Genomic DNA, 20,854 nt, shown 5'->3' on the forward strand with positions numbered 1-20,854 from the left:
CCTCTTGGTCAACTTAAACAAGATGTACGATAACAAATCCTTATATTGTAGAGGCATAGCTTTGCACACATGTTAACAAATAAGATGTGGATAGGGAAGAGAGAGAGGTCATTAACTCTCGGACCACGGAAGCTTCTTCCAGCACTAGCTAAAGGCAAATTTCCACACATCTATTCTACGATTTGAATTTATGCCTCCTCGGGTGCATAATCTGAGCAAGAGATCAGCATTGGGCTTACTCGAACCTTTCATGGCCTTAAACACCTCAATCAGATTGCCTTGCAAGTGCCTAGTCTCCAGATGCTGTAGTTTGCAGAATTTAAGCCTTTCTTGGTAAGAGCAACCCTTTGTTCCACTTGCCAATCTCATTGCTCTTCTCTACTCATTCTAGCAGCTCTATATCCCTCCTAAAATGAGGCCTCCAGACCTGTATGCAGTACTCAAGGTGTGGTCTGACTATTGTCTTATACAAAGGAATAAAATCTCTCTATCCCTGCTAGCAAAGTTCCTGAATATCATTGACAACACCCCATGAGCTACTCTTGCAGCCTGTCAGCACTGATCATAAAACTTCATTTCTGACTTTTCATTCTCCACTTTTTTTTTTTTTTTTTTTTTGGTTTTTAGGAGCATTAGCAACTAAGGCCATATTGCTCCGGTGCGGTGGTCATTCCCTGACCTTTCCGCATGCTCCGTATTTGGTGGTGACGGGCTCGAACCCCCGGTCTAATCAAGAAGCTTGTGCTACACACTGCTGCTCCTTCCCACCTGGCTACGGAGGCGCTTAACATTTTCCACTACCCCGAGCGTAGTACCGCACAGTTGGTACGTTACTGTGCAGTCAGATATGAAGATTGATAATTTTTGTGTTAAAAAAGTATACTTAATAATCATTTATTATCTGTATAAATTTTACATTTTAACTGGCCTGGAAATTATTTGTGTTTGACCTATAATATTAAATTATCAAGTCCTCAAATGATATTAATTTAATTCTGAAAGTTTATTGCTTTCTAGGTTACAGTGCTCTTTGCAATAATTGGCAGATTGCAATCCACCAGCAGATGGTTGATTGAGATCTGTTTTGACCATAATAGCCACTGCTGTCGTAGTACCAACAGATGTGCATTCAGTTAGGAACACAGCAGCAGGAATTAGACCAAAACTGTTGGGAATCCCCTCCCACCTCCAAGGTAAAAAATATACAGGGTGGGCCAAAAATATTGGTACAAACGTTTAGGGGAGGTTGGTAACATCTAAAGAATGTGAATTGCATAGGAGCCCATAACCGGAAACGTCATGGGAAAGTAGTAGCAGAGGCACAAGAAGCAGAAATGACACAAGACAGTAATTAGTGGCAAACATTTATTTGACATAATATTAACAATGGAGTATGAGATGGATGCATTTCATGATGTTACAACAGATTCTCGAAGGTTCCACCATGAGATGCGATGCACGATGTTGTTAGCTCAACACTTGGTTTGTTGGAACCGTAAGGAGCCGGTCTTCTTCGTAAATGCTCTGAGTTTGTTTTCAAGACAGTCTTTTCTTTATAAACTTCATGATGCATAAACATTTTTTTTTTAAATCAGTAGCAGCTTTTCTAGTGATCTTGAATTTTTTAACTCGACAATCTCAATTGCTTTTTCTATGTGTTGAAAAGCTTCGTCAAGCCCGTTGAGAGTGAAGGAACAAACACCGATGAGCCAAAACAGCTTGTACCCGGCAAGGCATAAATGCTACAAGATTTCTAAATGTGTCTTGTGGTATCTGGTACCAACACGTAACCAGCAGATCCTTTAACTCCCGTAAGGTCTGTTGTTGAGATGCCGCAGATCGTAGTTTCTGTTCCAGCACAAAACACAGATGCTCAATGGGATTGATGTCTATGGAATTTGGAGGCCAGGGCAATCCCTGGAAGTCTTCCTCATGTTCCACGAACCAGTCTCGAACAATCCGGGTGGTGTTGCATGGCTCATTATCCTGCTTAAAGATGGCACCTCCAGAGGGGAAGACCATTGCCGTGAAAGGGCGTACCTGGTCGGCAATGATGTTTAGGTAGAGTGTAAAGTGTATTTAGTGTCAAGTGGCACCCGGAGTTTCCCCCATCTCCGCGTTGCGTTCATTGTAGGTGTGCCAGTTCACTGGAAAGGTCAGAGATTTAAAAGTGTGTGGATATTGTAGGCGTATAGTGTTATGTACCGTTGTTGTTCTGGCCATTTAGCCGCTGAACCCCTGCTGAGGCCCAACGTTGTCCACACTCAGCCCCATGGAGGCAGGCTAGGTATACCAGCATTATAATTATTTACTCTGGCAGGTCCTGCCACCTAATTTCCTGAGATTTCAGTGGCTAGGACCTTCAAAATTTTTTTTTTTATCTTTCGCGTGTGGGGGGGGGTTAAGAACGCTAGGATTTGAGAGGCCAAAACTATTGGCAAACAGTAATTTGGACATGATTAAATTTGGACGTGTAGGGCAATCGCTTGTGTACAGATAGAGTAGGGGAGGGAAACTAAAGACTGGGAGAAGAGACAAATATGGAGTCAATAGGGAAGGCGACCCCAATAGGTGTCAGTGGGGCATGTCTATGCACCACCAGAAGGAAAAATGGGGGTGGCGAGGAAGGGGAGAAGACAAGAGGATAGCACCTCCCCCCTGCCAGGGAAGTGGAGTGGAAAGAAAGCCAGGCAAGAGTGCCCAGCTCTGTCACCAATTGGCGCACTGGCAGCAAATCTGCTGTTCAAGGTGGGGAAAAGATATGGGTCCAACGAAGCAGTCGGAACCAGTGCCTCGTGTCATTCATGGGCTATGGGTTATATACCCGACCAGGGTAGTGTCTCGTGGAATGTCTCTTTTGCATCCCAGATGGGTCTGGTCCGTTGATCCTGTTTCCATCATCTGGGAGGGTGGTCCAGTGCCTTTTCCATCCATTGAGCCCATCGTTTCTGTGGTGTGCGTCCTATTCAAGTAGGTTGGTTGGGTCAGACAATTTGGGTTTCAGTGCTGGTGTATTTGCTCATAGTCCAGTGTTTTCGAAGTTTAATGTCTGCTACAAGGCATACTGTTCCTGATCGCAGAACAGGTTCTTCTGGCAAAGAGTTCCTGTGCAAATCTAGTGAGGTTCTTATATTCTTTGCTTGTGTCCAAGAGATGATGCTCCTGGCCTCGCGGCATGTAGGTCAATCTTATTAGATTTCCACGTAGGTCCTCATAGTTTGTACATTCGTGCATGAGGTGGGTCCAGCTTTCCGGTTCGCCACATGAACAGTTGGGGTCTTGGAGGAGGCCCAGAGATGTTAGTTTCTTGTTGAAGGGGCCGTGACCCGTCAATAAGTAGGTGGCATATAGGTCTGGGTGGAACCATACAGGTGGTTTCGGGAAAACCCTGTCTACATCAGGTATGAAGCGTCGTGTCACCTCCCCTTTGGTTGAGTCTATCCACCTGTTTTGCCATTCCTGTTTTAAGTGTGTCAAGAGCCGAGCTTTTTCCATTTTTATATTGTTTGTGGGTTCAATCGTAAAGCCCGAGTAGGTCACAGAGATTCCTTTTGATACGTAGTATGCTAGTCTGCATCTGACCACTTCGAGATCCAGTGATAAGGATCCAGTAAGAACCTGGAGCGCCTCCGTGCTCACAGTATTGTAGGATAGGGTGGTTTTGAGTAACATTGTTCGTTGTGTCAAGTCCAGTATTCTTTTGTTGGTGGTCAGTCTGGTTCTATGGTACCATATTGGTGCACCGTATGTGATCGCCGGGAGAAAAATAGTCTTGCAGTACAGCAACATGGTTTGTTTACTCAGCCCCCAGTCCCTGCGTGAGATGCGCAATCAGGCCCGAGTAGTTCCTAATCTTGGTCCTGAGATGCAGTTGGAATGGGAGCTTGCTGTCAAAAATGGATTTTGTCTGTGTATAGATTTCTTGCCTCCCTATAGCGTTGTCTTAAGGCCTCCACCTCAGCCTGCAGGCTCTTTGGAATTGTTTCCTTCTATTTACGACTTCCTTTGTGCATTATGCTGGAATATTTTCATCTCTGTGGTGAATTGAATTTCTTAGTTGTAGTCGCCATAATAAGTTCTAGTTTGGTGCATGCTCTTCGCTTTGATGTATGAGGGATAGTTGGGGTCCCTTATCGAGTGCAATCCATTTTTACCAACTTGCAATTAGCACAGATAGGGTCTTTGTCCTTATTTGGACAGTTTTTAAACTCGTGTCCCCGCTCTGTACAATGGCCGCAGGTGGGCTGAGTCTGAGCACAGGTGTGGGTAGTATTCCCGAATTTACAACACCGGAAGCATTTTGGGACGGATATGTTTCCCTGAAGCAGTGGCTGCCCCAGTTGATAAAGACTGTTTTGCTGGCATATAGTCTTCCAGGCCGCTGATGAGAGCTCTACCACCCAGTTGGTGGCATTTCCTGCTCTAGCTTTAGTCTGAAATCTGAGTAATGATATGGTTGATGGTGCCTTCCCTGGATGGTCTTGCTGTAGGTTTCTCATGTACAGCTCTGGTTGGATCTCAGTCGGGGTTATGTCCTTGTCCAGGTCATATATAATTACACTAGGTCCCTTTCTTTTCGGTGGTAGGGCCTCTAATCCAAGTGTCTGGATTCTTTGATTGTTTAGTATCAGAGTTGCATCCGCCTTTGTTTGGGTTTCAATGATAACACCCACATTTTAGGTTTTGCGAACCGATTTGATTTTTGTCGGTGTTAAGTCTTCGGTAAGGTTATTTACTACTATGCTCTTTACCTCTTTGCTGGTGTGGGTTTCGTCTTTGGAGGTTGGTTTTATGATAACTAGGTGTGGGGTTGGCAAGAGAGGTCTTGCGTTTAGTGGTAGGTTCCTTAGTTGCTGTTTGGTTGGTGGGGTGCTGTGTCTTCAGCAAAAGTGGGGGCTTTTGCACTTTGTTCGCCCCACTTTCAAGATGGGCATCAAGCCTGGCAATTATTTTTTCATTTTCCAAGTGCGCTTGGTCCAAAATTGTTCATAGTTTGGTCCACAGGGAAACTATTTCAGCTCTTAGCCTATAGTCACTGCTGCTCTGCTTCTTGAATAGGTTTTCAAGGGTGGTTCGCAGGATCAGTTTCTGTTCAGGGACGGTGCCCTTGGGCAAGGTTGGATCCAGTGGTGGTTCCTCTTCGGTTGGGAGGCATAAATCTCTTGATTCTCTCATGTCGGTTTGTGAGCGGGGTTTTCCTTTTAGCAGAGGGGGCTCTGGCACGGGGATCCACCTGCCCCTCGTCATGCTCGATAACTGTAATGTCATCCTTGTTGGTATGCTGCAGTGAGGTTTGGTTTTTCCCTCCATGTTGGGATAATTTCGAATAATCGAGTAGGTCCGGATTTCCGAGTTGGTGGGGTGTTGCTTCAGTAGGATGTTTAGGTAGGTAGTAGACTTCAGCGTGCCCGGCACATTGATGACTGGACCCAGGGTATCCCAGCAGAATATCGCCCAAAACAATGCCACCACAGGCTTGTTTTCATCCCACAGTGCATCCAGGTTTCCCCAGGTAAACGACGCACACATGCCCGGCCATCCACATGGTGCAACAGGAAACGTGAGTTATCAGACCAGACAACCTTCTTCCAATCACTCAAAGTCCAGTTTTGATGGTCACGTGCCCATTGTAGGCACTGTTGCCAGTGAACCAAGGTTAGCATGGGCACTTGGAGTGGCCTGCGGCTATGCAGCCCCATTTTCTTAAGTTCAATTTACTGTGTGTGTGACACATTACTCCTGCCACCAACATTCTAATTACCGGCAAGTTGCACCACAGTTATTCTTCTGTTGCCAAGTACCATCCGGGAGAGCCTTCACTCACCTTGGTGAACCATGGTCGTCTAACACCTAGCAGGTGGTTTGTGGGTTCCCCTCCTCGGACCACTTTAAGTAAGTAAACACAGCTGACCATGAGCATCCCACCAGTGTGCCATTTCAGATATGCTCTGACCCAGTCATCTGGCCATTACAATTTGACCTTTGTCAAACTCGCCTAAGTCTGCTGCCATAAGTCTGAGCTTTTTCCTAATGTGGCTGAGTTAGTCGGTCTCAGGTAAGGATAACATGGTTTTTCGTCCAGCAAATAGAAAGTCAACCACAGAACACGCAATTTACACAGAGCAAAATGGGCTTAGTTGCTGATACTTCCGGAACCCATCTTTGCAGGAATGGTCATTAGCTGTTCTCTGTTTTTTTTTTTTTTTTGCACCATCATCTGCATGAAGTTTCAATGCAAACTTTAAAATTTTTTCCTTGTTCTTAATTTCTTTCTGCTATCTTTTAGAAGACCGTAACTTAAGTACAGCAAAATAAAACAGTGTTCAGAAACTTCGTAAACATTTACTCTGTATCTCACCTGCATTGTCGTGGTAGTTGCAGGTGTGCTGTGTTCTTTGGTATTGATTGAGGCTTATTTTTTTGTTTTAGATTCCAGTGTTAAACTTTATCAGATTACAGTGTTAAACCTAAATTTTTGACGCTCTCGTAAAATAAAAGTATAAATTTGTGCTTTATATCTTCATTTTTACAGCCTGTGGATATTCCTCTGATTTTCGCTTATTACTGTTGCCATTTAATTAATAACTGGCACTTACTGCAATTATTTTATGGCACCACCAACATAAAAAAAATATTTATTTACGATCTACTCTATTGGTGGCAGGAGAGATTGCTTCTACAGGGATGGGATACACTTAAATAGAAAGGGTGCAAGAATATTTGCTGATGCTACGAGGCAGTGTTAGGTGGGTCGGAAAACTGCTAGCTTGGGGGGAGACAAAGACCAATAGATTGACAGTAGCCACTGGCAGAGGTGAAAGAGATTCTTGCACTACTTCTATTAGAATGAGCAGAAGCCTGAAAAACAAGATGCATGGTATTTCAGAGACTGCTGGGAGCCATTGCGGTACAAATAAACACATGGGTTGTGTTAGGGTAGCTAAGAATAGAAACAGGTGCAGGTATACTTGCGTGTACACCAATGCTAGGAGTTTAGTAAATAAATTTGATGAATTGCTCAAAACATCAAAGGCAGATATTGTTGGGATATCAGAGACGTGGTGTCACACAGATATAAGGGATGCAGAACTGCAATTTGGGGAGTACAACGTCTACAGAAAGGATAGACAGGATAGGAAGGGGGGAGGGGTTATGCTATTAGTTAAGAAACACATAAAAACCAAGGAAGTGAAGCCAGTCGACATCGCTGGACAGTGCAGTGTTGAGTCAGTTTGGTGTGACATAAGCATTGGGAGATCAAAATTGAGAGTAGGAGTGTGCTATAGGCCTAATGACTCTGATGAGTATAATAAGGAACTGTACAGGGAAATAGAGTGGGCTAGTAAATCAGAGAGTCTTATAATGGGAGATTTTAATTTCCCAGATATTGACTGGAATTTGGGGGCTGGTTACTCACACACTAGCAGGGCTTTTGTGGATTTATTGGATGATTGTTTTCTACATCAGCATGTTCAGGAGGCAACTAGAGGGAGTAATACTCTTGATTTGATTATCAGCAGTGATTCTTCATGCATTAAGAATCTGCAGATAAATGAACCACTAGGAGGCAGTGATCACAGTGTGCTGAAGTGGGATTTACTGAAAGAGGTAACTACCATTAGGGGTAAAGGGAAGGGTTATTGCTTCCGTAAAGGCGACTACGATGGACTGAGACAGTATTTAAATTCTATACAGTGGGACCAACTGATGATGTTACCAACAGCAAATTCAAAATGGGAAGCATTCAAAGAACGTATCTTGGAAGCTACTAGGCTTTACATACCAACTAAGAAATATTGTTCAAGGTTTAGGCCAAAATGGATGTCAGATGAACTAATGAGGCATATGGCAGAGAAGAAAAATGCATGGGATACTTACAAATTAACACATGACACAGAAGCCTATGATAGATACAAATTGATATGCAACCAAGTTACAAAGGAGGTTAGGCAGGCGAAGGCAGATTACGAGAAATCCTTGGCAAGGGATGCAAAGAAAAACAGCAAAGAGTTCTTTACTTATGTAAACTCCAGAAGGAAGGGGAAGAATCAGATTGGTCCACTTGATATTGATGGGTCAACTGTTGATGATCCTGCTCAGGTAGCTAACTAACTATATGAATATTTTGCATCGACATTCACACATGAGGAGTTATTCAGCAAGGGGAATGCCAGAGGTGTATTCAACTCTAGCAGTAAGGTACAGAATCTTGAAATAACTGGGAGAAACTGTTGAAGATACACACAAGAAAGGCACCCGGGGTGGATGGGATCTATCAAGTTATATTAAAGGAGGCAGCAAAGGAAGTAAGCAAACCCTTAGCCATAATTATGAGAGCTTCCTTGGACTCAGGGGAGGTACCCATAGACTGGAAATGTGCAAATGTGACCCCAATTCACAAAGGAGGATCAAAGGCTGACACAAGTAACTATAGACTTGTGAGCTTAACTTCTGTTCCAGGAAAATTAATGGTGGCACTGGTTAAAGAAGCACTGCAGGATCATTTAGACAAGACTTCAGTTATAGCTCAGACACAGCATGGTTTTGTTAAGGGGAAGTCTTGCCTGACCAACTTGATTGGATACTATGATGCAGTCACAAAAGAACTGGATGCAGGGAATAACTTTGATATTATATACTTGGATCTTAGAAAGGCTTTTGATACTGTTGCACATGGAAGACTGCTACACAAATTGGAGCAGTGTGACATTGGAGGCAAATTGCTGCTATGGATAAAGGGGTGGTTGAGTGGGAGAAGACAGAGAGTGGTAATCAATGGACACTGCTCATCGTGGACTAATGTTATCAGTGGAGTCCCTCAGGGCTCAGTGTTGGGTCCATTATTGTTTTCTGTATTTAAAAATGATATTGATGATGGTATATCAAGCTTAATGTCCAAGTTTGCAGATGATACAAAGGTTGGCAGGGTTGTCAAGGACACTACTGACACTACACTGCTGCAACAGGATCTGGAAAGGTTGAGCAGATGGGCTGAGAGGTGGCAAATGAAGTTTAACATTGACAAATGTAAAGTACTACACATGGGAAACAGCAACCCCAGAGCAACGTATCAACTCTGTGGTACTACACTGACAGTGGTAGAGAATGAAAGGGACTTGGGGGTGATTGTGCAGGCAGATATGAAGTTCTCTGAGCAGTGCAGACGGGCTGCAAGAGTAGCTCATGGAGTATTGTCAATGATATACAGGAATTTTTCCAGCAGGGATAAGGAGGTGATTATTCCATTGTACAAGGCAATGGTCAGGCCACACCTAGAGTACTGTATACAGGTCTGGAGGCCTCATTTCAAGAAGGATGTAGAGCTGCTGGAACGAGTACAGAGAAGGGCAACAAGATTAGTGAATGGAACAAAGGGGTGCTCTTACGAAGAAAGGCTTAAGTTTTGCAAATGACAGTGTCTGGAGACTAGGCACCAGCGAGGTGATCTGATAGAGGTGTATAAAGCCTTGAATGGTTTAAGCATGCTCAATGCTGATGGGATTCTTCCTCTAGCTCAGAAAAATCACCTGAGAGGGCATAAATTCAAATTGAGGAAAGACAGATGTAGGATAGACATGCGGAAATTTGCCTTTAGCCAGCGGGTGGTTGGTTGGTGGAACAGACTGCCATCCCTTGTGGTGGAGGTTGATAGCCTAAATAAGTTTAAGGCTCAGCTGGACAGGTATTTTGAACGAACAGAGGGGTGAAGTGGAAGTGGGTTTTTTTTTTTTTTTTTTTGGCTGATGCTGCATAAGCTTGCTTTCTTGCATCAAATGCCTCTACTAATGCTAATCCTAATGGTGTTTTTATGGGGATGCAATTTATTAGTTACACCCATTATCTCTTGATTTTCTGTACCATTATAATAATATGAGTTTTGTTTTTTTAAGCTGCTACATTTCAGTCCCTCTGAGAGACTTGGATCCGGACTACATGGAGTAGAAGATATTAAGTCCCACCCTTTTTTCAGTGGCATAAACTGGAATGCTATGGTGCAGTAAATCAGGAGATTGGCATTTATTTTTTACTATAATTGACAGAAATGTATATACTCAGGAAAGAAGCTTTATTTCATATTGGTAATAAGAACAAAACGTTTATCCAGGAGTTAAAATATTGTTTGAAGTCCTAAAAAATTGCCTTTCAAATATGAAACAATGCTCAGAAATAAGACCATAAGTTAGGATTTTATGTCTTTACCCATCAGTGACTATTTATATTATGTAAATTGATGTGTGTATGAAATACTGCTCCACATGCACATAAGATTATTCGATGTATAAAAATTATATTTTCCCCCTACCTCCTGTATGTATCATTAAATCCAGTAGACTAGTGTATTCAAAGATTGATTGTATTTATATATTAAATGAAGTAATTTAATATCATAAAATTCTGAGAAATGTTTCTTTGTTAATGAACCACTGATTAATAAGTGCTAATCCTGTGATTTATGTATATCAATACAGTTGTAGCCAGAATTTCTTGTATTCTCCCTTGTAAATTAAACGCATAGCTGAAGATTACTGTATGCCTTTAAAAACACAATCGTACATTTTGTCAACTTGCATTTGCTTTAACCAGAGCTGTTGTTTTTAATATATCTTTAATCATAAACTACAAATATTAGTTCATGCTGTGAACTTAGAGAAATTCACTGTCATGTTTCAATAATTTGCATTAACTTATTTAAAATCTTAAATAGCATGCTGCAGCAGTCAGGTGCCAAAGTTAACACCCACATGATAAGCAAAGTGTTACAGCCAAAAATATCACATCAATTTTTTCTCAAGTATTTTTCTTCTAACTCTAATAGAAGAAAAAAACTAAATGAATTTGTGATAATTTAGAAGTGGAAGTAAAACTTTAGAAAAAAAAAAATCTTGGAGTGGATAGGGTCTATTCAATTATATTAACCATAATTATGAGAGCATCTTTAGATTCGGGAGGATTCCTGTGGACTGGAGATGTGCAAATCTAAAGCCAATTCACTAAGCTAGATCAAAAGATGACAAGACTAATTACACACCTCAATTAACATCTGTTCCTGGGAACGTGATTATGTACTACCATAATCCATTATGGTACTACCTAATCACTGATTAGGTATCTAGACAGAAATGCAATTATACTGCAGTCACAGCATGGATTTCTTAAGGGAATTTTGATTGGATACTATGACACAGTAACAGATGCAAAAAAATATATTGTGTGCGGGTGCATTTTCGTTGCTTTTTTGTCAATCCATGAATGCAAGTTACTCCCATCTGAAAACTGCCTGGAGCATGCCTAAAAAGTTAAGTGAAACTTCTTTAGGCGAACATTTGTCACCTGACCAAGGATCCTGTATTGATCGTATGAAGGCAGCCCGCTACAAACCTGCATGAATGGGAGCCTCTGAGATGAGCCATTCCATTATCAAATCTAGTTTCAGCAAGTGCTGCGGCATCAGGTATTTATGTACTACCATAATCCATTATGGTACTACCTAATCACTGATTATGCAGTACAATCTAGACAGAAATGCAATTATACTGCAGTCACAGCATGGATTTCTTAAGGGAATTTTGATTGACTTCAATAGCCAGAATCACATTTGATTTGACTTCAATAGAAGAATCACTTTGTTCTTGAGAGGGGTCACAACAGCTGTTACAGGCAGAAATTCAACTTGCATCCTCATTTGGAAATGCTGTTTGAAGAAGACAATGATGCTACAATCTTCACCTCATTCTTGAACTAAAGCCGATCACACGCAGAACCAAAATCCTTATCCAGGAATGTATGTTTAAACTGCATCGATGCTTCAGTGTTCTTTAAACCCTGTTGCTGCTCCCACTGTGTATTATGCCTGCTACATGTTGAATGATTTGGAGTACTCCTGACAGTTGGTTTTGGTTTCTTCGCTTTTCGTTTATGACTAGGGTTCAAGTACTCTCCATCATTTTCATTTGCAGTATCAACTTACATGACTCCTTCCAAATTCACTTATAACATTTCTGGGGAAATGTAAAGTTCTGAAGATGTAGATGGACCTTCTCCGGCTTCTTTGTTCAACTTTATCGCACACTAATTTCTTCTGCTGTCGAAATAGCTTAGACCTTCTTCTTTGTACTCAATGGAGGTGCTTTTGGTGGTCATATTGCATGTGCTCTATACGCCTTACAATGCTCACTATTAGTCTAGCATTTTGAATTAAAAATTATTTTCTGTCAAGATTTTTTATTAAATTTGGTGGTGAATGACAATGAAATAGCATGACGCAATCAATAGGGGTATTGATTGGGTCATGTATTGCTCACGCCTGGTACAATGGTGGGGGAGTGAATCATTTCATGCCACATTTTCTTGGCAATTTTTGTCAATTCATGGACGCATTGCTCTCTACACCTTACAACACTCACTACAGTAGTCTCCCAGCTTTAAGATTGTTTCACTGTACAATCAAATCACTTTACAATAGACATTTCATGACAAAATACCATTCACTATACGAAAGGAATTTTAATTCTATTAAAAACGATTCTAATAAGCGATAATAGGAGGAATATTATCCACAGGCTATCTTTACTTTTATAGATTTACACTTTATTACCTTACCAATTAATAAAATTAAGTGAAAATCAGAAGAATTTTTTCACATGTTAACAAAAAAAAAAAAAAAAAAAAAGGCAAAAAGATATTATTCCCAGGCAGACACTCTCCCATCTACTAACCTGATAGTTGGCTGTTCAGCGTGCCTGTAATGCATTTACTCATGACAGAGGTCGCATCTTCGTTAGAGTTTTTTTTGTCAATCCACGAATGCAAGTTACTCCCACCTAGAAACTGCCTGGAGCATGCCTAAAGAAGTTTCACTTCAAAATAATTTTGATACTATTGCACATAACTGCTGTACAAACTGGAGCAGTGTGGCATTAAGAACAAGTAACTACTATAAACGGATGGTTGAGTAGGAGAGGACAGTGGTTATAAATGGAATCCCCCACACAAAAGTCATCATCCTTCTGCTATTCCATGGGTCGACATATGAAGCCTCCCCATCATGCCCTATCCATGTACTTCTGTCCGTTGTTGATTTCACTCCAATTTCCTCCTCTCTTAATGAGTCTTTATCATGTCCTACCATCTCATTCTTGGTCTACCCCTTGGTTTTTTGTCCCTTAATTGTAAATTAACATTCTTCTTGGCAAACGCCTCTCTTTCATTCTCTTGACAGTCCAAACCATTTCAAACGGGACCTTTCAATCCTATTCTGGAGTTTTTCAACCTGAATTCTCTCCCTAATCACATCATTCCCAATTTTGTTGCATATTGTCTTTCCGGCTATGCTCCTCACAAATCTAATTTATGCCACCTGAATTGTTTTGTCCTTTTTCCTCATAGTCCAAATTTCAGAAGCATGTCAGAATTGGTACGTAATACTGATATATAGCCTTCTTACTTCAGTGGTATGTTCCTATTCCAGATCAGATCTCTTGTCTGCCAATAGAAATTCCAACCCGCTTGTATCCATCTACTTATTTCTTCGTCTGTTACTCCAGTCTTTGTAATGGTGCTTCCTAGATATTGAAGTTGTTACCCATTTTAACTGTTTCCCTTCCATTGTAATGTATCCGTCAAGCTCGCCACTCCTCTTTAGAACCATTACTTCACTCTTCTCCTGACTGAAAACCAGTCCAAATTCATTGGCCATACTAGCCCATATATAAACTTACTGTTGCATGTGTTCCCTGCTCTCTCCCCATATGCAGAGGTCATCTGCGAAGAGCATGACTTTTATCTGGTCCTGTCTAAGTTGTTACACCACTCTACATCGCACATCATTCATAACAGCTCTGTATTGGTGCACATATTCTCAATTCTCTCCACAAGATGTTCCTCTATCCCCAAGTTTCTCAAAACCTTCCACACTTTCTCTCTCTTTACGGCATTAAACACTCTTTTTATATCCAAAAATGCTATCCATAATTCTTTGGGTTCATAATACTTTTTTCCATCAGTTTCCTGATGCAGAAAATTAGATCCACCATCAATCTGCCAGGCCTAAATCCGTATTGTTCCCCAGCCATCCTATTTTCAATCATTCCAATTATCTTCCACTCTAACACACTCACATATGATGTCAGTGTGATGCCTCTATAATTGGAACACTTTTCCTGTTCCCCTTCTTTCAGTACAGGGCTAAATTGTTTTCTATATTTATTAATGATGAAGGTATATCAAACTTAATATCTAAGCCTGCAGATGATACTAATCAGGGAATACTACTGCAACAAGACCTAGAAAAAATAGGAAGATGGGCCGAGAAATGGCAGCAGAAGTTTAACATTAAACAAATGCATAGCAGTAATCCCAGATTTACCAAAATATGTGGTACTACACTCACAAAAATGAAAAATACCGAAAAGATAACTGCAGACAGACAATTTTTTGAGCAGTGCAGATGGGCTTCCAGGACAGCTGGAGTTTCGTCAGTGATATACGTTGTTTGGTTTTTAGGAGCATTAGCAACTAAGGCCATATTGCTCCGGGATATGTGGTGGTCATTCCCTGACCTTTCCGCATCCTTCGTATTTGGTGGTGACGGCCTCAAACCCCGGTCTAATCAACAAGCGTGTGCTACGCACTGCTGCTCCTTCCCACTTGGCTACGGAGGCGCTCATGATATACATCACCTCTGCTAACAGTTAGGGAGATGATTATTTCACTGTACAAGGCAACATCTTGAGTACTGCATACAGGTCTAGAGGCCTCATTTTAGGAATGATGTAGATCTACTGGAACGGGTAAAGAGAAGGGCAATGAGATTGGTGAAGGGAAGAAACGGGTGCTCTTACCAAAATAATTGCAGTATCTGGAGACTAGTCACCTGCATGTAGAGCTGAATGAACTGCTTTGAATGAAATGAGTGAAATGAGTAAGCACAATGCTGAATGCATTCATCCTATTGTTCATACAACACATGAATTATGACTGTGAAATATTATTGCAGAATATATGTTCTAAGTTGGCCTTTGGACATTGGCTGGTTAATTGTGGGAACAAACTACCACCTGTTGGGTGCCTCTGTAGCCAGGTAGGAAGGAGCAGCAGTGCGTAGCACACACTTCTTGATTAGACCGGGGTTCGAGCCCATCACCACCAAATACGGAGGATGCGGAAAGGTCAGGTAATCACCACCGCATATTCCAGGAACAATATGGCCTTAGTTGCTAATGCTCCTAAAAACCAAATAATAACAACCACCTGTTGTTGTGGAAGTGGCGAATTTGAATAAATTCAAGGAAGAGCTAGACAAATTATTGAAGGCAATTGACAGGTGATGTGGGAATGTTTTTTGTTGATGCTTTATTGTAAACTAGCTTTCTTGCATCATTTGCTAATGCTAGGAGTAGCCACCAATTGGTGGCTACTGTTTTCTCACATTCAACCATTCTTTTATCCATAGCAGTAACTTTCCCTTCATGCCACACTGCTCCAGTTTGTACAGCAGCCTTATGTGCAACAAATATCAAAAGCTTTTCTGAAATCCATGAGTATAACAGCAAATTTTTTTTTTTTTTTTTTGCATCTAATTCCTAAGTGATCATACAAGACAATCCTTTAACAAATCTATGCTGTGACCACTTTATAACTACACTACTGGCTATATTGTCTTGCATTGTTTTTTTAACAAGCAACTCCATTATTTTCTTTGGAACAGAAGTCAAGTTAACATCTGTAATTACATCATCCTTTGATTCCCCTTGCCTTTTTGAATTGGGGATACATTTAACACTTCTAGTCTGTGGGGACTCCTCAAACCATACTTGTAATTATGGGCAAAGGTTTTCTTGCTTACTTTGCTGTCCCTCAATACAATTGGATAGATCCCACCAGCTGTGTTTTTTTTTTTTTTTTTTTTTTAAGCTATAACAATTTATCTTCCAATTTCTTGATTATCACAAAATCATTTAGAATTGGATAAACTTATGGAATCCCCATCCCTACAAACCTCCTAATGTGTGAATATAGATGCAAAATACCCATTCAGTTTGTCTGCAACCTAAGCAGAATCACCAACAGTTAATCCATTCGTATCCACTGGATCAATGGGATTCATCCCCTTCATTCTATTGTAAATAAAGAAGTCTTTGTCAGCTCGGACTGAACTTACCTAACCTCCTTTGTGACTTGATTGTAACAATCATCCAGTAAATCCATAAAAGTCATTTGTATTTATTTACAATGATATACAGGCAGTCCTCACTTTGCACGGTAGTGCGGGACCATAAAAATGACCATGCAAAGTAATGTTAATAATCAATGAGAAAAATTATGATTGTTCTGCGACCTTTAAAAATTTTTGTTAAAAGATTAAACTCTCTTCTTGTTGGTTATAAATGTATAGGGAAATGAAAAAATTGTAAAACTAATATTTATTTAGTACACTGTAATTTAAAACACTAGAAACAGCGAGAATTAGTCTTTTATTACTTTGTAAAACCTTATCAAGAGTAATTTGAACAGTGCTTGCTTTCTCTTCGTAAAACTTACAATACGGAGTGAGCATCTTTTCTATGCCTTGGCAAAATTGTCATACTCCTTTCTAAGTTTGGATCAGCTTCCAATATTTTATCCTTTGCACTTTCGATGTCGTTTAATGTAAAGTTTTTTGCTGGTGTCACTTCTTCTGGGACATCCTCTTATTAATTTAAAATAGCATGCCCCAAACTAGAGAAGCAAAGCAACGGGCACAAAGTGGCAGGAGTGCTGTGACTTGGGGGAGAACTGAGGGAGGGGGATTCTCCAACGCATCACAGCCTAAAAAAATGTGCAACTTCTGAAATGTTTGCCGAACTCTCTGGAACGGAACATGATATTGCCGTGGGGGATGTCTTTGTGTGTGCGCGATGTAAGGAAATCAGGCGACAACTCAGCGTTGTTATGGGCCTATATGAGAGTTTGAAGGACAGAGTGGATACCCTCGAAAGATCTAAATTGAGGGGCCCATCAAGCTCTCAGCTGCCCACATCAACGCCACAGCTTTCACTTGGTCATCACGCAACACAGCAGCAACCCCAAAGGCAGAATGTGCTGGTCCCACAGGAACTAGTAGTTGTTGGTAACTCTATTGTCACGGAAACGGGGAACATGCTTTGTAAAAAGGATAGGTGGAACAGGACCAGGGTATGTCTGCCAGGGGAAAAGGTTCATGACATTGTAGAGCGGATATCATCTTTTAAGGGCACAAAAGGTGATATAGTTATACACGTTGGCACTAATGATATTAAGAGTAGGAGACCAGCAGAATTACTTAACAAGTATGTCACTGTTGAACAAAAGCCGAGAATTAGGGTTGAATTTGAAAGTGTGCAATTCTGCCCAGACACGATAGGAGGGAGTATATGATGAGAGCCTTGTCGATCAATTCGGCCCTGGAAAGATTGTGCAAGGCTCAAGAGGTAGAATTTTTTTCAGCCTGGTCTGTACTTGTTAACAGGAGAGACTGCTTCTACAGGGATGGGATACACTTAAATAGAGAGAGGGTGCAAGAATATTTGCTGATGCTATCGAGGCAGTGTTGGGAGGGTCGGAAAACTGATAGCCTGGGGGGGATACAAAAATTAATAGTTTAACAGTAGACGTAGGCAGAGGTGAAGGAATAAGTAGCAACCTGGAGCGAGGGGTGCTGGGGGTTTCAGGGACGGATGGCAGTTATAGTGAAACAGGTGGATATATGGGATGTGTTAGGGTGAATAGGAATAGGTGCATGTATGCTTACATGTATACCAATGCTAGAAGCATAGTAAATAAATTTGATGAATTTGAAGTGTTGGTCAAGACATCAAAGGCGGATATTGTTGGGATAGCAGAGACGTGGTGTCACACAGATATAAGGAACGCAGAACTGGAATTTGGGGAGTATAATGTGTATACAGAAAGGGAGCAGGTGTTATGCTGTTAATTAAGAACAACATAATCAAAAGAAGTGCACACAGTTGATACAGATGAACAGTGCACTGTTGAGTCAGTTTGGTGTGACTGACTCAACAGAAATAAGAGTAGGAGTGTGTTATAGGCCTAATGACTCCAATGAACAATTGTACACAGAAATAGGGTGGGCCAGTAAATCAGTGTCTTATAATGGGGAATTTTAACTTCCCAGATATTGACTGGAACTTGTGGTTTGGTCACTCACACACTAGTCAGACTTTTGTGGATTTATTGGATGATTGTTTTCTGCAGCAGCATGTTCGAGAGGCAACCAGAGAGAGTAATACTCTTGATCTGGTTATCAGCAGTGATCATACGTGTATTAAGAATTTGCAGATAAAGGAACCACTAGGTGGCAGTGATCAGTGTACTGATGTGGGATTTACTTAAAGATTTAATTACCATCAGGGGTAAAGGAATGGGTTTTTGCTTCCATAAAGGTGAGTACAGTGGTCTCAGAAAGTTTTTAAATTCTATACAGTGGGATCAACTGACGATGTTACCAACAGTAAATTCTAAGTGGGAAGCATTCAAGGAATTAATCGTGGATGCTACTAAAAGTTTCATACCTATTAAGAAATATTGTTCAAGGTTTAGGCCTAAATGGTTATCTAATGAACTAATGAGACATAACAGGAAGAAAAATGCATGGGATGCATATAAATTATCAAGAGACTCAGAAGCCTATGGCAGATATAAGCTAGTCTGTAAACAGGTCACAAAGGAGGTTAGGCAGGCGAAGGCAGATTACGAGAAATCCTTGGCAAAAGATGCTAAGAAAAACAGCAAGGATTTCTTTACTTATATAAACTCTAAAAGGAAGGAGATGAATATGATTGGTCCACTTGACATCGATGGTTCGATGTCAAGTGGACCAATGGATGGTTTGATGATCCTGCTCAGATAGCAAACAAACTGAATGAGTATTTTGCATCTACAATCACACATAAGGAATTATTAAGGTGTGAAAATGGCAGGTTATAAAATTGTAGTAGGATACTTAATGATTTTGTAATAACTGAGAGCAAAGTGGAGGAGAAATTGTTGAAGTTAAACATAAGAAAAGCACCTGGGGTGGATGGGATCTATCCAGTTATATTAAAGGAAGCGGCAAAGCAACTAAGCAAAAATTAAGCCCTTAGCCATAATTATGAGAGCATCCTTGGACTCAGGGGAGGTTACCACAGACTGCAGATGTATCACCAATTCACAAAGGGGGATCGAAGGGTGACAAGTATTTACAAACGAGTTAGTTTAACTTCTGTTCCGGGTAAAATAATGGAGTCACTGGTTAAAAATGCATTGCAGGATCATCTAGACAAGACTGCAGCAATAATTTAGACACAGCATGGGTTTGTTAAGGGATAGTCTTGTCTGACAAATTTGATAGGATATTATGATGTGGTTACAAAGGAACTGGATGCAAAAAATAATTTTGATATCATATATTTGGATTTCAGGAAAGCTTTTGACACTGTTGTGCATGAAAGACTATTATACAAATTGGAGCAGAATAGTATTAAGGATAAGTTGCTACAATGGATAAAAGGATGGTTAAGTGGGAGAAGACAGAGGGTGGTAATCAATGGGTGCTGTTCTTCTTGGACTAATGTTATTAGTGGAGTCCCACAGGGTTCGGTGTTGGGTCCACTGTTGTTTTGTATATTTATCAATGATACTGATGAAGGCTTAATATCAAAGTTTGCAGATGATACAAAGGTTGGCAGGATTGTTAATGACAGTAATGGCAGTGTGCTACTGCAACAGGATCTAGATAATTTGGGCAGATGGGCTAAGTAGTGGCAACTAAAGTTTAACCTTGACAAATGCAAAGTACTGCATATGGGTAGAAATAACCCCAGAAAAACGTACCGTGTTGTACTACACTTAAGGTGGTAGAAAATGAAAAAGACCTGGGGGGGAATTGTGCAGGCAGATATGAAGTTTTCTGAGCAATGCAGACAGGCTGCCAGGGCAGGTCATGGCGTTTTGTCATGATATATAGGAATTTTCCTAGCAGAGAAAAGGATGATTATCCCTCTGTATAAGGCAATGGTCAGGCCAAGCCTTGAGTACTGCATACAGGTCTGGAGGCCTCATTTTAGGAAGTATGTAGATTTACTTGAGCGTGTACAGAGAAGGGCAACAAGATTGGTGAGGGGAATGAAGGGATCCTCTTACCAAGAGAGGCTTAAGTTCTGCAAATTGCAGTGGGTGGAGACTAGACACCTGCACGGTGATCTGATTGAGGTGTGTAAGGCCTTGAATGGGTTGAGCACGCTGAATTCTGATGGATCCTTCCACTTGTTCAGATTTCGAACCTAAGGGGCCATAAATTCAAATTAAGAAAGGACAGATGTAGAATAGATGTGCAGTAATTTGCCTTTAGCCAGCGGGTGGTTAATTGCTGGAACAAACTTCCATCTGTCGTTGTGGAAGTTGATAGGTTGAATAAATTTAAGGAGGAACTGGACAGGCATTTGGAGGGAATGGTGTGATTTTTTTTTTTTTTTTTTTTTTGGCTGATGCTGCATAAGCTCATACACTTGCTTTCTTGCATCACATGCCACTACTACATCATCCTTTTTGTCACAACCACTTTCCTCATTTATGTCGATAAGTTCACCCGAAGTTCCTCTGGTTTCACATCGTCTATCGAACGGCAGCAGTGTCATCATTCCCGTTATCAGATATTTCTTCTATTAACTCCATTTACGTTCAATTCAAATCCTGCAAAGTTATTTGCCGTGCAGTAAAAGTTTCTGCCACACTGCAAGCACATTACTCACCGTTACTTCCTGCCATGATGCTTGAATGTTTTAAATTGCATGATTTATGTCATATTTCTTCCAAAACTCAGCTAAAGAAATTGCAT

The 20,854-nt window shown here is 40.9% G+C and overlaps 1 protein-coding gene across 1 annotated transcript in view; it reads left to right on the forward strand.

Moving 5' to 3' along the window:
* Nucleotides 1–10,291, forward strand: part of LOC150084689 (inactive ribosomal protein S6 kinase delta-1-like) — a 290,509-nt gene extending 280,218 nt beyond the window's left edge. The window contains exon 13 of the mRNA XM_090376322.1: nt 9,891–10,291. Within this exon, the coding sequence (XP_090232448.1) occupies nt 9,891–10,001 (111 nt within the window). The 3' untranslated portion in view covers nt 10,002–10,291. The remainder of the gene's footprint in view (nt 1–9,890) is intronic.
* The last annotated feature ends 10,563 nt before the right edge of the window (nt 10,292–20,854 follow it).

This window comes from Mastigoproctus giganteus, chromosome 6 (assembly GCF_048544385.1).
Source record: "Mastigoproctus giganteus isolate SK-2022 chromosome 6, ASM4854438v1, whole genome shotgun sequence".
NCBI classification, from domain to species: domain Eukaryota; kingdom Metazoa; phylum Arthropoda; class Arachnida; order Uropygi; family Thelyphonidae; genus Mastigoproctus; species Mastigoproctus giganteus.